This window comes from Littorina saxatilis, linkage group LG4 (genome assembly GCF_037325665.1).
Source record: "Littorina saxatilis isolate snail1 linkage group LG4, US_GU_Lsax_2.0, whole genome shotgun sequence".
Lineage (NCBI taxonomy): Eukaryota > Metazoa > Mollusca > Gastropoda > Littorinimorpha > Littorinidae > Littorina > Littorina saxatilis.
The window spans coordinates 68,884,251-68,899,239 of NC_090248.1; the positions used below are offsets into that span (position 1 = coordinate 68,884,251).

The 14,989-nt window shown below is 42.7% G+C and overlaps 1 protein-coding gene across 5 annotated transcripts in view; it reads right to left on the minus strand.

Moving 5' to 3' along the window:
- The window catches only part of LOC138965486 (protein polybromo-1-like), a 101,747-nt gene extending 86,811 nt beyond the window's left edge, over positions 1-14,936 (minus strand). For all 5 annotated transcript variants that reach the window (XM_070337659.1, XM_070337658.1, XM_070337661.1 and 2 more), the window contains exons 1-11: positions 14,820-14,936; positions 13,143-13,267; positions 11,005-11,102; positions 9,743-9,890; positions 8,607-8,846; positions 6,607-6,858; positions 5,460-5,627; positions 4,225-4,316; positions 2,335-2,559; positions 1,502-1,571; positions 585-683 (exon numbers count right to left, since the gene is read on the minus strand). In XM_070337659.1, the coding sequence (XP_070193760.1) occupies positions 585-683; positions 1,502-1,571; positions 2,335-2,559; positions 4,225-4,316; positions 5,460-5,627; positions 6,607-6,858; positions 8,607-8,846; positions 9,743-9,890; positions 11,005-11,102; positions 13,143-13,250 (1,500 nt within the window). In that variant the 5' untranslated portion in view covers positions 13,251-13,267; positions 14,820-14,936. The remainder of the gene's footprint in view (positions 1-584; positions 684-1,501; positions 1,572-2,334; positions 2,560-4,224; positions 4,317-5,459; positions 5,628-6,606; positions 6,859-8,606; positions 8,847-9,742; positions 9,891-11,004; positions 11,103-13,142; positions 13,268-14,819) is intronic.
- Between the last annotated feature and the right edge of the window lie 53 nt (positions 14,937-14,989).

Consider the following 14,989-nt stretch of genomic DNA (forward strand, 5'->3'; position numbering starts at 1 on the left):
ATAGATGTATTTAAACCGATTCCTATGCTTCTTTTTACAAAGAAACTGCACACCACACTGCTTGCATCACTAGATTACCTCTAATGCCTGCGTTCCTTCTCTGGTTCCCATACAAAATATTAGGCACTGCATTCTAACATTACAAAAACAAACTTTCATGACACTACAAAACTGTCAGTCTCCATGGCCAGCAAGATACACATTTGTTGTTGTTTTAAATGAATGCACTTCATTCCAATTTAAGGCATGTATCCATTAATGAAGATCAATTTGTTAATTTGACAATTGTTCAATGAGACCATGGCAACAAGTAACCAACGAAACACACAGTATCAAAGGTGAGAAGACTGAATCAAACAACAAGAAAGGTAAGTTGTTGGAAGACTGGTCAGTATTTACCTTATAAATCTTGGTCTCATCCTGAGACCATGTCAACCATAGCCAACCAACCAAACCCAGAGTATCAAAGGTGAGAAAAGGTCAGTATCTACTTTATATATCTTGGACTCATCCTGAAACCATGGCAACCATAGCCAACCAACCAAACCCAGAGTATCAAAGGTGAGAAGAAGGTCAGTATCTACCTTATAAATCTTGGACTCATCCTGGTTGTACTTGCGAGCGTTCTCAAAGATGAGGTTGATGTCCATTGCACACTCTCGCAGTGTCTGGTACTGATTGGTCTGCACACCACAACAGCCATCAAAGTTGACGTCATTGTTCACACACACACACACACACACACACACACACACACACACACACACACACACACACACGACCATGATGTTAGAAGGATTACAAATGAAATAAAAACAACAGCAATAACCCGATTTAGCTCCGTGTGTGGTTGACAGTCCCACTGAGCTTTTTCTCTTTTTTCCGTTTATGATGTCACTTTCACATGATGAATTTGGAACAATGCCAAAACAACAACCTTCAATTTATAAATAGATGTAAAACTCTGCTACTGCATGGGCGAAGTAGGATCTTATTTCAAATAATGTCATACAAATTTATAATGGTTCAAGGGCGGGGATGTAGCTCAGTCAGTAGCGCGCTGTATTTGTATCCAGTTGGCCGCTGTCAGCGTGAGTTCGTCCCCACGTTCGGCGAGAGATTTATTTCTCAGAGTCAACTTTGTGTGCAGACTCTCCTCGGTGTCCGAACACCCCCGTGTGTACACGCAAGCACAAGACCAAGTGCGCACGAAAAAGATCCTGTAATCCATGTCAGACTTCGGTGGGTTATAGAAACACGAAAATACCCAGCATGCTTCCTCCGAAAACGGCATATGGCTGCCTAAATGGCGGGGTAAAAAACGGTCATACACGTAAAATTCCACTCGTGCAAAAAACACGAGTGCATGTGGGAGTTTCAGCCCACGAACGCAGAAGAAGAAGAAGAATAATGGTTCAAGAACGAAGACGGCACACATATGTATTGTTTCGAAAGTATTCTCTATACAGACCTAACTACAGGTTTTTTTTGTGTTACTTACCTTGATCTTTTTACGGACGTTGTAGAGTGACATGGGTTTCTTGATCTCCTTGTAATAATCGGGGTAGAACCTGGGGGAAGAAAAAAAAATGGATAATGACTAACAGTGACACAGTCAAACAACATACAAACACACACTCTCAAAAACAAACAAACATGAAACTAATCAAGTCAAGATATCACTATTTTACTCGTTTAAACGTGTATTCTGTGAGCAACAGACACAGAGGAAGACACTCTCCTTCAAAAGCACACACACTGCCCTTCTTCTACAGTTACAAATCAGTGCAGTCGCTTTATTCACAACCATGGAAATATATGCAGGGCATACAGTAGCACACAAGGCCTGCCACGAAACACTAAACCCAAAGAGAAACACCAATAGCAAAACAAAAGCACAGACACCCACACAATCTGTATCCCTCATTCTTGTGTTTGTCACAAGACAACACTACCATTACTTTCAACCAACCATACGAACTCTAAAACATCTAGCAACAAGAAAAGCAATTGGTCTTATCCCATTACAGTGGAACCCTCCCTTGTAAGACCAGCCTCCCCCCCTCCCCAATAGAAGACTTCCTCCCTTGTAGCTAGCCGACGGGCCATACGGACAGATACTGCTCATTGCTGAAAGACACCCCGCTTACTCAGGTGAGTCAAAAGTCAAACAGCAACACACTCACACTCTTTGCTGGGAAGTTTGCAGAAGAGCTGGGACACACACAATCTGTATTTCTCGTTCTTGTGTTGTCACACTCACATCACAACCAACCACACACACCCTGACAAACTCTATTCAAAATCTAACAGCAACACAAAAGCCTTTCTCACTTTTTGCTGGGCAGTTTGCAGAAGGGCAGGGACAGTTCATCACCGTCAGCAGTGGTGAAGTCCTTGACGGCGGAGTAGAGAGTCCAGTACGGAGAATCTGAATCCTCCATGTCTGAGTCGCCCTCGTAGTCCATCTGACTGGACGCTGTGTCGTCGTCCTCTGACTGGTATTTCAGGGCCGCACATACAGCTGACAGGCGCTGAACTGTGGTGCGCTCGCGAGATCTTTAAACAGAAAACATGGCCAAGGATGGTTATATTGAGAAAAAGATGATGGTTGGTTTTCCAATGCGGGACAGATGCAAGTTTGTTTCCTTCTCACTTCACACAGCAGTACCGTGTAGAAAAACATGAGGAATTAAAGATAATGAGAACAAGGCAAGACAAAACATACTTCATTATAAACAGGTATTCTCAGAGCTGTCAATCCATGTGAAGCGTCAAGAGTACCGTATTTTCCGGGTTACAAGGCGCTACAGCGCATAAGGCGCACCCCCTTCTTTTTAAACAAAATTGTAATCCAGTCACCCATTGGGCGCAGGGGGCCGATAGGGCGCACCAAAATGTAAAAAGTATACCGGTAACAAACGGTCGAAGAATGAAAATAAGCCGCACATCAAAGGAAGAATACAGAGTGGAAATATGTGTGCTCTGTGTGTGCGGCGAGATCAAAGGCAGGTCCATTGTGATAGCTGGGTTGCCTTGTTTAGACACTGACCTTCTTCCCAGGGGTCAATGACCCAGTTTTTGCTATGAGAGGTGGTTCCCCTGTCATAGATCTGAGAGAGGAAACACTTCCTGCACCGGGGTCAGTGACCGAGTTTAACCTATGGGGCGGTCTCTTCGATGTCTTGAGAGGAAACTTGGCCAGGGCAGTACCAAGTAGCTGAAACATGCATTATCACAAGTTTTTTGACTGGTACTCAGGCGGTCTCTTTGATTTTTTTCGTATTTCATACACGGATTAGGCGCTTCGTTATACAAGACGCAGGGGTCAAACTCGAGGAAAAAAGTCGCGCCTTATGACCCGGAAAGTACGGTAATAATTTGAAATGTTAAGTGTGGGAAATGGTGTTTAAGTGTAGCATTGTCTAAAATTGAACAAGGTATCTGCTGTTATGCAATCTGAAACAAGAGCACACAATTTCATAACTTTATTTAGACCAGGGAACAACAGCAGGAACAAACATACAGAACATGGTCGCAGTGGCAATTTCTTTAATTTCTAGTGTGAACATTTTTTTCTGACCCATTATCTGACTGCTGACACAGAGTGAAAAGCAGAATTTGTTCTAGACATCAAAACAAAAATGTGGTTTTTAGATATTTGCTGTGGAGGTTTCTCGTTAATGGCGCATAACCCAGAAGGGGTGACAGGACTATAAATAGCACATAGCCCAGAAGGGGTGACAGGACTATAAATAGCACATAGCCCAGAAGGGGGTGACAGGGCTATAAATAGCACATAGCCCAGAAGGGGTGACAGGACTATAAATAGCATATAGCCCAGAAGGGGTGACAGGACTATAAATAGCACCTAGCCCAGAAGGGGTGACAGGACTATAAATAGCACATAGCCCAGAAGGGGCGACAAGACTATAAATAGCACATAGCCCAGAAGGGGTGACAAGACTATAAATAGCACATAGCCCAGAAGGGGTGACAGGACTATAAATAGCACATAGCCCAGAAGGGGTGACAGGACTATAAATAGCACATAGCCCAGAAGGGGTGACAGAACTATAAATAGCATATAGCCCAGAAGGGGGTGACAGGACTATAAATAGCACCTAGCCCAGAAGGGGTGACAGGACTAAATAGCACATGAGCAAAGCAATACGTGCACACTTTTTTCAGCACAATGTATTGCAGTACACAACATACACTTACCTGAGTCTTTCGCTGGTCTTCATCACTCCACTTCTCTTGTACTCCAACTCCTGTTTCTTGGCAGCCACAACCTTCTTCAGCGTGCAGGCGTCCTGAGGAAAGACAAGAAAAATCATTTTCTTTCAAACCCTGTTCGTTCCGTGTTGCGTCTGCTTTTTGTTGTCTTTTGTGTTCTTTTCCTGATGAAGCTTCCAGAAGCGAAAATTCGTAATCGTCTTGTGTCGTCTTTGTATCGGTGAGTACAGTAATCCTTTGTTTTTTAACTTTGTTCATCTTACCACAGTCACTTCGTTGTTTAGATTAATCATTTAACTGACGGAACCAGAAAATATAACTTGAGTCACCGACTGACCATCTAGCTAGCAAACTGGCAAAATCAACAGGATAGTAGACTGCAGTTAGTTTAAATCTGAGATAAAGTGAAGCTGCATTTAAAAAGAATTCAAGTTTTACTCACATCCTAATCTTTTGAACTGTTTCTTGGAAAGTACGAGGAATTGCCCAGTTCTTCCGAGTTTGTACAAAAATTACTGTGGACACGCTTACGGCTCCATTTAACCAGACACAATACACACTCTCTAATGGCATTTGTTTGTTTGCTTAACGCCTAGCCGACCACGAAGGGCCATATCAGGGCGGTGCTGCTTTGACATATAACGTGCGCCACACACAAGACAGAAGTCGCAGCACAGGCTTCATGTCTCACCCAGTCACATTATTCTGACACCGGACCAACCAGTCCCAGCACTAACCCCATAATGCCAGACGCCAGGCGGAGCAGCCACTAGATTGCCAATTTTAAAGTCTTAGGTATGACCCGGCCGGGGTTCGAACCCACGACCTCCCGATCACGGGGCGGACGCCTTACAACTAGGCCAACCGTGCCGGTCTCTAATGGCATGCATGCACAGAAACTTACACACTACATACAGAGAAAGTAACATGACTCAGGGATGTTGCTACAACTTCATACCTATAGCACAAATATCCACAGCTCTTCAGCATCAATAGGACATTTGTTGCTTTTTGAAGATTTGTATCTTGAAAAGAAAATTAACAAAAATCGCACAGTCTGAAGGAATGGGAGTTCCTATCGAGCAATGACCGCGCTCAGATTAAACCGATAGGACATCTGACCGCCTTCTGGCTCTGTGAATCGGACATTTGAGCCTTTTTATCGTTATTTGTCTGATGGCTGACGCCTCACGACAGCCCTGATGATTACAGTGACTCACCTTGAAGATGATGGACTTGGGATCATTGTAGGTCTGAGCGTTGCGCACCATCAAGTTGAGGTCTCGCTCCATCTCATCCAGGTGCTGGTACTTGTTGTCCTGGATCTTCATGGCGATCATCTTCAGGTCGATCGGCTCGCGGATCACTTCGTAATACTCTGCATATTTCTGAAAACCCAGGAAATGTTCAGTGTTTCGGAGAAGTAACCCCAGACGAATGAGAACTTAACAAATATTTGCAAAACTTGCTTGAAATTTCTCCTTCCAGTCCGAACAACAGCACTTCTCTTCTTCTTCTCGTTCGCTAAAACAACAGCACTGACAATGGACCTGTTCAATCAGAGACTTAGAACTCCCATGGGCCAAAGAAAAACATCTGTGTTTATGGATACTTGGTGACCTAAAGCATTGTTTTAGTCAACAGGGAAAAAGTTCTGATCTTCAAAAGTTTTCATTCCCCCTTTTGAGAGCCGTGTTACTGCACAATAAAAATGGATCTTTCTTTGGTCATTCAAGGATATAAGCATCTGAAATGAACAGGATGTGCCATGAATAAAGCAGCACACATACCCAAACCATTTCACAGCCACAAAAGACATTACTGTCAACAACCTTGCATACAAAGCTGTTACACTGACAGATAGGGAGAAAACTCTCTTGCATACAAAGCAGTTACACTGACAGATAGGGAGAAAACTCTCTTGCATACAAAGCTGTTACACTGACAGATAGGGAGAAAACTCTCTTGCATACAAAGCTGTTACACTGACAGAAAGGGAGAAAACTCTCTTGCATACAAAGCTGTTACACTGACAGATAGGGAGAAAACTCTCTTGCATACAAAGCTGTTACACTGACAGATAGGGAGAAAACTCTCTTGCATACAAAGCTGTTACACTGACAGATAGGGAGAAAACTCTCTTGCATACAAAGCTGTTACACTGACAGATAGGGAGAAAACTCTCTTGCATACAAAGCTGTTACACTGACAGATAGGGAGAAAACTCTCTTGCATACAAAGCAGTTACACTGACAGAAAGGGAGAAAACTCTCTTGCATACAAAGCAGTTACACTGGCAGAAAGGGAGAAAACTCTCTTGCATACAAAGCAGCTGCACTAAACACTGACAGAAGGGAGAAAACTCACAACTCTGCCAGGAAGAAGCTGGAAGATCTCACTGATGTTGCGTTCCCCATCCCGAGCCGTCATGACGGCAGCAAAAAGCTGCTCGAACTCTTCAATCTCATCGTGACGCGCGTCTGCCTTGCTGTCTGGGGTTTCTGCCTCTGATTTGTCTCCCTCTTCGTCCATCTCCCCTTCCTCCCCCTCCTCCTCCGCCTCCACTTTGACATCGGCTGTCGCTTGTCGTGCAGGCGGTACGGGTGTTTGTGGCAGTGGCTGCAAAATTATGATTTGTTCATGAGAAAATATGACAGACTGCAAAGGATAAGGATAAGATTTCATATAGTCCTGTCAGGTTACCCTTATGGAAATTCGGGCCGCTTTCTCACTGGGGAAAGCTAGCTGCCATACAGCGCTACCCATTTTTTAAAATTTTTTCCTGCATGCGTGTATTGATGTTTCCAAGACCTGAGACTTTTGCCATGAACTTTGGTTCTTTATTGTGTATTGATGTTTCCAAGACGTGAGACTGTTGCCATGAACTTTGGTTCTTTATTGTGTATTGATGTTTCCAAGACGTGAGACTGTTGCCATGAACTTTGGTTCTTTATTGTGTATTGATGTTTCCAAGACCTGAGACTGTTGCCATGAACTTTGGTTCTTTATTGTGTATTGATGTTTCCAAGACGTGAGACTGTTGCCATTAACTTTGGTTCTTTATTGTGTATTGATGTTTCCAAGACGTGAGACTGTTGCCATTAACTTTGGTTCTTTATTGTGTATTGATGTTTCCAAGACGTGAGACTGTTGCCATGAACTTTGCTTCTTTATTGTGTATTGATGTTTCCAAGACCTGAGACTGTTGCCATTAACTTTGGTTCTTTATTGTGTATTGATGTTTCCAAGACGTGAGACTGTTGCCATGAACTCTGGTTCTTTATTGTGTATTGATGTTTCCAAGACGTGAGACTGTTGCCATGAACTTTGGTTCTTTATTGTGTATTGATGTTTCCAAGACGTGAGACTGTTGCCATGAACTTTGGTTCTTTATTGTGTATTGATGTTTCCAAGACCTGAGACTGTTGCCATGAACTTTGGTTCTTTATTGTGTATTGATGTTTCCAAGACCTGAGACTGTTGCCATTAACTTTGGTTCTTTATTGTGTATTGATGTTTCCAAGACGTGAGACTGTTGCCATGAACTTTGGTTCTTTATTGTGTATTGATGTTTCCAAGACGTGAGACTGTTGCCATGAACTTTGGTTCTTTATTGTGTATTGACCGACACACCTCTAGCTAGTGATTGGCCCCTCCAATGTTTGACCGACACACCTCTAGCTAGTGATTGGCCCCTCCAATGTTTGACCGACACACCTCTAGCTAGTGATTGGCCCCTCCAATGTTTGGCAGAGGTGCCGCAAGAAAAGCTCACTCTTCCACAACACATTTAGGGCTGTTTTTCAGTATTAATAACATGTTCTGTTTGATTAAGGGTATTCAGCTGGTATTTTCTTGTTTTTACTACCTATTTTATTCATGTTTTTATTACTTAATTAGTGGAAGAATCTGTTGTAATGTATGTTTGATGGTGTATGCTTTTAATCAAGCATTGCTGACTATGAATGTAGATGTAAATGCTTGTATAACTGTGTTTGAATTTTAAATGTCAAGCGCAAAGAGCATAATTGTAAAGTTATGATGTTGCGCTATATAAATGCTCATTTATTATTATTATTATTATTATTATTGATGTTTCCAAGACGTGAGACTGTTGCCATGAACTTTGGTTCTTTATTGTGTATTGATGTTTCCAAGACGTGAGACTGTTGCCATGAACTTTGGTTCTTTATTGTGTATTGATGTTTCCAAGACCTGAGACTGTTGCCATGAACTTTGGTTCTTTATTGTGCCCATGCATGCACATAGTGGTATAATTATTTGTTAAAGGATGAAGACTCCCTCCCTGATTTTCTCAGAATTTTAAAAGGGGGTTCCACTGTAATTGCTACATGATCACAACTGACCGTCTGCGTTGCCATCTTCTGTGGGCCTCTGCTAGCTTCTTCATCCTCCTCGTGTGTGTCGTCAGGCAGCACATCCTCCACATCAGTGGCGTCCTCGCTGTCAGAGTCTGTGTCCTTCTCCTTGGATTCGCTGACGTAATGGTCCGACAGCTCACCGAACGTCTCCTCCAACAGCTCGGCCTTCACCTCTTCATAGATTTCCCACAGTTCACACGCATCCTGATACTCCTGCGATTCTTTCTGCAACACATGAAACAGGCAACGATGTGTACAACATACTCTTGAGAACCTGGTAAAGTATAAGACAAAGAGAAGCAAGGAAGTCTGATTTTTGCCTTTCAGCAACTGTGTGCCTGCAACATTTACATGTGAGGTTAACAATTCTAGGTTTCTTGAGAAAAGAAAACAGCACACAGTGAAACTTATCAATCAATCAATCAATCAATCAATGAGGCTTATATCGCGCATATTCCGTGGGTACAGTTCTAGGCGCTCTGCAGTGATGCCGTGTGAGATGAAATTTTATACGGCCAGTAATTGCAGCCATTTCGGCGCATATTTACCTTTCACGGCCTATTATTCCAAGTCACACGGGTATAGGTAGACAATTATTAACTGTGCCTAAGCAATTTTGCCAGGAAAGACCCTTTTGTCAATCGTGGGATCTTTAACGTGCACACCCAATGTAGTGTACACGGGGGGAGAGTTCGGACACCGAAGAGAGTCTGCACACAAAGTTGACTCTGAAATAAATTTCCACCGAACCTGGGATCGAACTCACGCTGACAGCGGCCAACTGAATACAAATCCAGCGCGCTACCAACTGAGCTATATCCCCGCCCAGTCATTTGGTGACAAGGCCCTTCTCTAGCCTGCACTTCGAGTCCTGTTCACTTTTTAATGGTTAAAAAAAAAAGTTATAGTGTGGAGGAAAAAATAAGGGCGTTCAGGAAACCAGAAACCCTTTAATTTTTTTAATTTATATATTATGCTTTATAAGAATTGGTCTTGTAGAGTTACAAACTTTCCCCTGTTAATCCGAAGAGAAAGCTGCCTTAAAAGAAATTTTAACAAACGCAACCAGGTTGCCTCTCACAGATCTGTCCCCGACATGTTGAGATTCAACCTGCACACACCTTGTAGTATGCTTTAGCATTGTTAATCATGAGCTGCACATCCTTGGTCAGGAGATCAATATCATCGTACTCCTCTGTCTTCAGCTTCTGCTGGATCTTCAGCAAGTCGATGGGGGTTGTCACAACATCATAATAGTCCGCTGCCGTCCTGTAAACAAGATTGCATTTCATTTCATTTATTCTATTATCGCAATGCTGGTAAATTTGGGTCGCTTCCTCCCAGTGGAAAGCTAGCAGCAACAAGAGTGGCGCTTCCTCCCAGTGGAAAGCTAGCAGCAACAAGAGTGGCGCTACCTCCCAGTGGAAAGCTAGCAGCAACAAGAGTGGCGCTACCTCCCAGTGGAAAGCTAGCAGCAACAAGAGTGGCGCTACCTCCCAGTGGAAAGCTAGCAGCAACAAGAGTGGCGCTACCTCCCAGTGGAAAGCTAGCAGCAACAGAGTGGCGCTACCCAGGTGTGTGTGTGTTTAGGTGTAATCAGCCACCTGCACTTATGGCAGTATGACCCAGGTCTTTAAACGTGCCACTGTGGTGCGGGCTGGGCTCTTAATGGTGAAAGCTGAGAAATACTTCTCTCTTCTCTTGTTTTCACAGTAACGTCTTGACCATCTCAAATTTCTGTTTCTTTAAAATTATATAAACCCTTCACCTAGTCTGCTAAAGGAACTTCAACTTTTACTGGAATTTAAAAAAAATATGAACCACATGACATATTGATGATATTCACCCCTTTTCAAAATCACCTTCTCCTTTAATATAACTTTTCCCTTCTTTTAATTGTTTGTAGAATTAAAAACAAACCGTTAATTGCATTTCTAACAAAAGGCACACACATGTACAGCTCTTACTTTTTGAAATTCCCCTCCATTCATCCGGTTACAATTCCTTTTAATCATGTCACTACAGCTGAACCTGCCCTGGCGACCACCCCACAGAATCCTGAACGATGTTCCCCCCATATAATTCACCTTTCCATAGCGACCATAAAAAACACGTTTGGTCAAATTCTTGGGTGATCTTTAACCTTACACAGTGGAACCCCCTTTAAGACCCCCAGTTTGTGACGTCCTCCCCTTTAAGACCATAGGCTTTGTGACGTCCTCCCCTTTAAGACCATAGGGTTTGTGATTTCTTATTGATAACCTGTGTAAATGTACCCCCTTTTCAAGACTCCCTCCTTTCTAACACTTCATTTTCTCACATTTTTGGAGGTGGTAAAAGGAGAGGTTCTATTGTATTCATCAGAGAAAAGTCAAATGTTCACCTCCTCTTGGGGACCCTGATGAATGCCTCACACAGCAGGTGGCCCTCCTCCGACTTGGCGTTCCTGATGGTGTCGTACAGCTCCTGGCACAGCTCTTGCTGCGAGGCAAAGGTTAAAACATTCTCAAAATACTGGACAAGTTTTCCCCCAGGTGTCGTACAGCTCTTGGCATAGCTCTTGCTGCGAGGCAAAGGTTAAACCATTCTCAAAATACTGGACAAGTTTTCCCCCATCTGATTTAGCTGCGTGTTTGACTTATCACCACACTCAATTAATATTCTGATGTATACTCTGCGCTCAGTCTGTGTCATCTTTTCCAGTTCCATAGGGCTAAACTAAGAAGGGCCAGGTAATTAGTATCAGCGCATACACTGTGTGCACTGAAATTATTGAATCACTTGCATTTTAAGTTAAACGAACGCTGTGATGTAAAAGGAGCTACTGCACAAAACGAGCACAGTTGAACAAATCTGAATCTTTGCAATACATCAGTACATGGGTTAATCTACCAAAAAAACCAAATTAATGTTCTACAAAGTAAAAAATCAAAGTGACACAAATTAAATTTAACCCTGCATTTTTACTATTGCTCTTCATGAAGTAAACAAAGTACACGTGGCCAACTACAAAATGTTGTTGGGTACTACATGACCATGATGGTCTCTGTTGCCACAGCAATCCTTTTTTTTCATGTGAAATTGATTCTCAAAATGATTAACTTGTACACCCAAGCCATGACCATTCCTAACACTACAGGGATGGCCAAATTGTCCGCAAGATCGCCAGGGGCGAGTACAAAATCCTCCGGGCAAGTAGAAACCGCCTGGCAACTCGCCCGGCTGGCCAGTGAAAATTCTGGTCAAATGCGACTCTTTGGATTGTCATATCGAGTTTCAAAGCCATATTATCACCGCAGATGCAGCATTCAATCAATTGGAAGCTTATATAGTGCGTATTCCGTGGGTACAGTTCTAAGCGCTTGTCGAAGAGTTGTCAACACAGGACTAACAAAGAAACTAACATCTACAGACGGACATGAACCCTATCACACACTAGCAAACCCTGATAAACATACAACAACCAACTGTTTAAACAACAATGTACACATCAATAGCTAGGTCCAAACAAAATAATATTAAAGGCATACTAACGCACTCCCATGTTTACAAAGTGTAGTTTGCCCACAATCGATGTCAAACGCACCATAAGACCATATAATGACGATACGTCACCATGCGCGGACCATAATACATGCATTACAGCTTGTTCTACTTCTAGCCTCTGAAAAAGTGAGGATGTCAACAAAGCCGCGGTGTTCTCTCCCTTGCATCAACGTTACATGTGTTGCCAAATCTATAAATAGGACGATCCAGATCAAAATGAAAATTCAAATATATCTCAACATGGGGCGGGGATATAGCTCAGTTGGTAGCGCGCTGGATTTGTATTCAGTTGGCCGCTGTCAGCGCGAGTTCGATCCCAGGTTCGGCGGAAATTTATTTCACAGAGTCAACTTTGTGTGCAGACTCTCTTCGGTGTCCGAACCACCCCCCGTGTATACTACATTGGGTGTGCACGTTAAAGATCCCACGATTGACAAAAGGGTCTTTCCTGGCAAAATTGCTTAGGCACAGTTAATAATTGTCTACCATACCCGTGTGACTTGGAATAAGGCCGTGAAAGGTAAATATGCGCCGACATGGCTGCAATCTACTGGCCGTATAAAATTTCATCTCACACGGCATCACTGCAGAGCGCCTAGAACTGTACCCACGGAATATGCGCGATATAAGCCTCATTGATTGATTGATTGATTGAACATTTAAGGGGTCCTAGACCACAATATTTTGCAGGGAACTTAATTTAGTCTGTCTCCAGCTGTTGGTAAAGCAATTAGCGTGTATAGTCATCGAGTACATATGGCTTTAAGCACAAAGAAAACACCTCTCACAGAGCACAGCACAAGAATGTCTCTTGGGGCACAACACATCACGCCGAACATGAAAGCAACTGTGGTATGTACCGGGCTAGCAACATTTCTGGTGGGCTAGTGACTTTTAGTTTCTTGAAGTTACTCGCCCTGCTGGCGAGTTAAAATGTTGATATCTGGCCATCCCTGCACTAACATCTCCACTCACGGGATCATACTGAAGAGGCTTTTTCTTCTTCTTGACAGGCACGTGGGAGGGTCCAGGAGAATCATCTCTGTCGTCCTTGTCGTCTGCTCTCTTGCGCTTGGATGGCATGACGCTTATTCTGGACACTGTCATCAAAATACAGGAAATTTATATTTATACCGGTAATCAAATTAAAGTCAATAAAGACACAAATGTACGTTTCATAAACTTCATTTCTACTTGCAGTTACATGAATGACGAATACATCATTCAAGAGTGCATGATTGTTGCACAATTTTAGAACAAGTAGTGAAGTACGCAAGCACTGAAGCAGTGCCAACTAGTTGAACTTAAATCTTTATAACAAAAAGAAATAGATGGGATAATGGGTGGGGCTGAAGGGGTTGGTTCGGAGAGGAGGCAGTTATTAATGATAATACGAGAATTTATAACGCGCACATATCTCACCACAAGGCGCACTCATACACATTTTATCGCATTAACAACTCATGTACACTTACGCATACATTACATGAAGTTGACAAGGCAACAACACAAACAGAGACACGGCACTCAAAAGTAAGCATGAAAAACAAAAGAAAATTCCCAATAATAATTATGTACATGGCTATTTACAACTGGTCTGATTTAGGCTTGCGGGTGAGGTGGGTGGGTTAGGGGGGGGGGGGGGGGGGGGGTGGGGGGTGTAGCGGGGCACTGTAGTGTGAGGATTATTTCGGGAAAAGAAAAGTCTTGAGGCCAGATTTGAATGCTTCTAAAGACTGTTGTTGACGGAGGGGGAGAGGTAGTGAGTTCCAGTTCCAATTAACTCAGTAACTGGCAAAGGTGTCCCAAAATCACCTAATTTCCAGATGTTACTGATGTAGATAGTGTAATCCAGGGCTTGGAATTGTAACAAAAAACAAATAAATAAGGAGGATATTTGGTGTGTGGACTACTGAAATGGGAAACAGACACGCCCCTCCCTGGGGGTACGAATAAAGGCCCAGCAAAATCTATGCAATCTGATGCATTGTGGAAATAGCTTAGAGTAAGGGAAAGATCAGGGAGGCGTCCAGCATTGCAGGAGGCTGAAAACATGTTTTCATTGTCCGAGTAAAACTTATCTACCAACAGGAGGTAAAGCCATGTTCAGTGTTTGTGACTGCGAGTGTGATTGAGGGGATGTACAATCAATGAATCATGTCTCTTGATTCTTTTGAATTTAATTCAAATTTGTATGCAGAACTAAAAGTAGTAATAGTAATACACACGTTTGCAACCACTTTAACAGAAACATGTTTCAACTTTTATGTAAAATGTGTACGCGACATATCGATCAAATAATGATAAACGGTACAACTACAAGCACAACAACCCAATCATCAGATAATGAGTTATGATTGAGTATCTCAAGTGACATCCTCCAATGTTGACAATACGATTACGAGTAACAAACTTATAGCATGCACGATTTGACCTCATACAAACACACCAGATGAAAGTATACAGTACACAATCAGGCAAAGAACTGAGCTCCCTTGGCTAAACTTAAGCAGCCTGGGAAATCGATACCCGATTAGATGCAGAACAAAGACGCTGAGGAAAACTGTTTGGGTTGCTCTCAAAGTATGCACATTTGGGGTGATCAAAGATATCAAATACACACAGTGTTATATCTTATGGAGGAGTATTCACCTGGGTATCGATGTATTTTATTTTTAAATTAAGCCAACACGGTGAACAACTTTCAAATGCCAAATATGTTGCTTCACGCCGCCCAGAGCGTCGAATGTACCGCCATATTGTTCGCAGTTATCGCGTTGAATGTTGAATTGCGAGAACATTTTTTAAAGAGATTATAATAT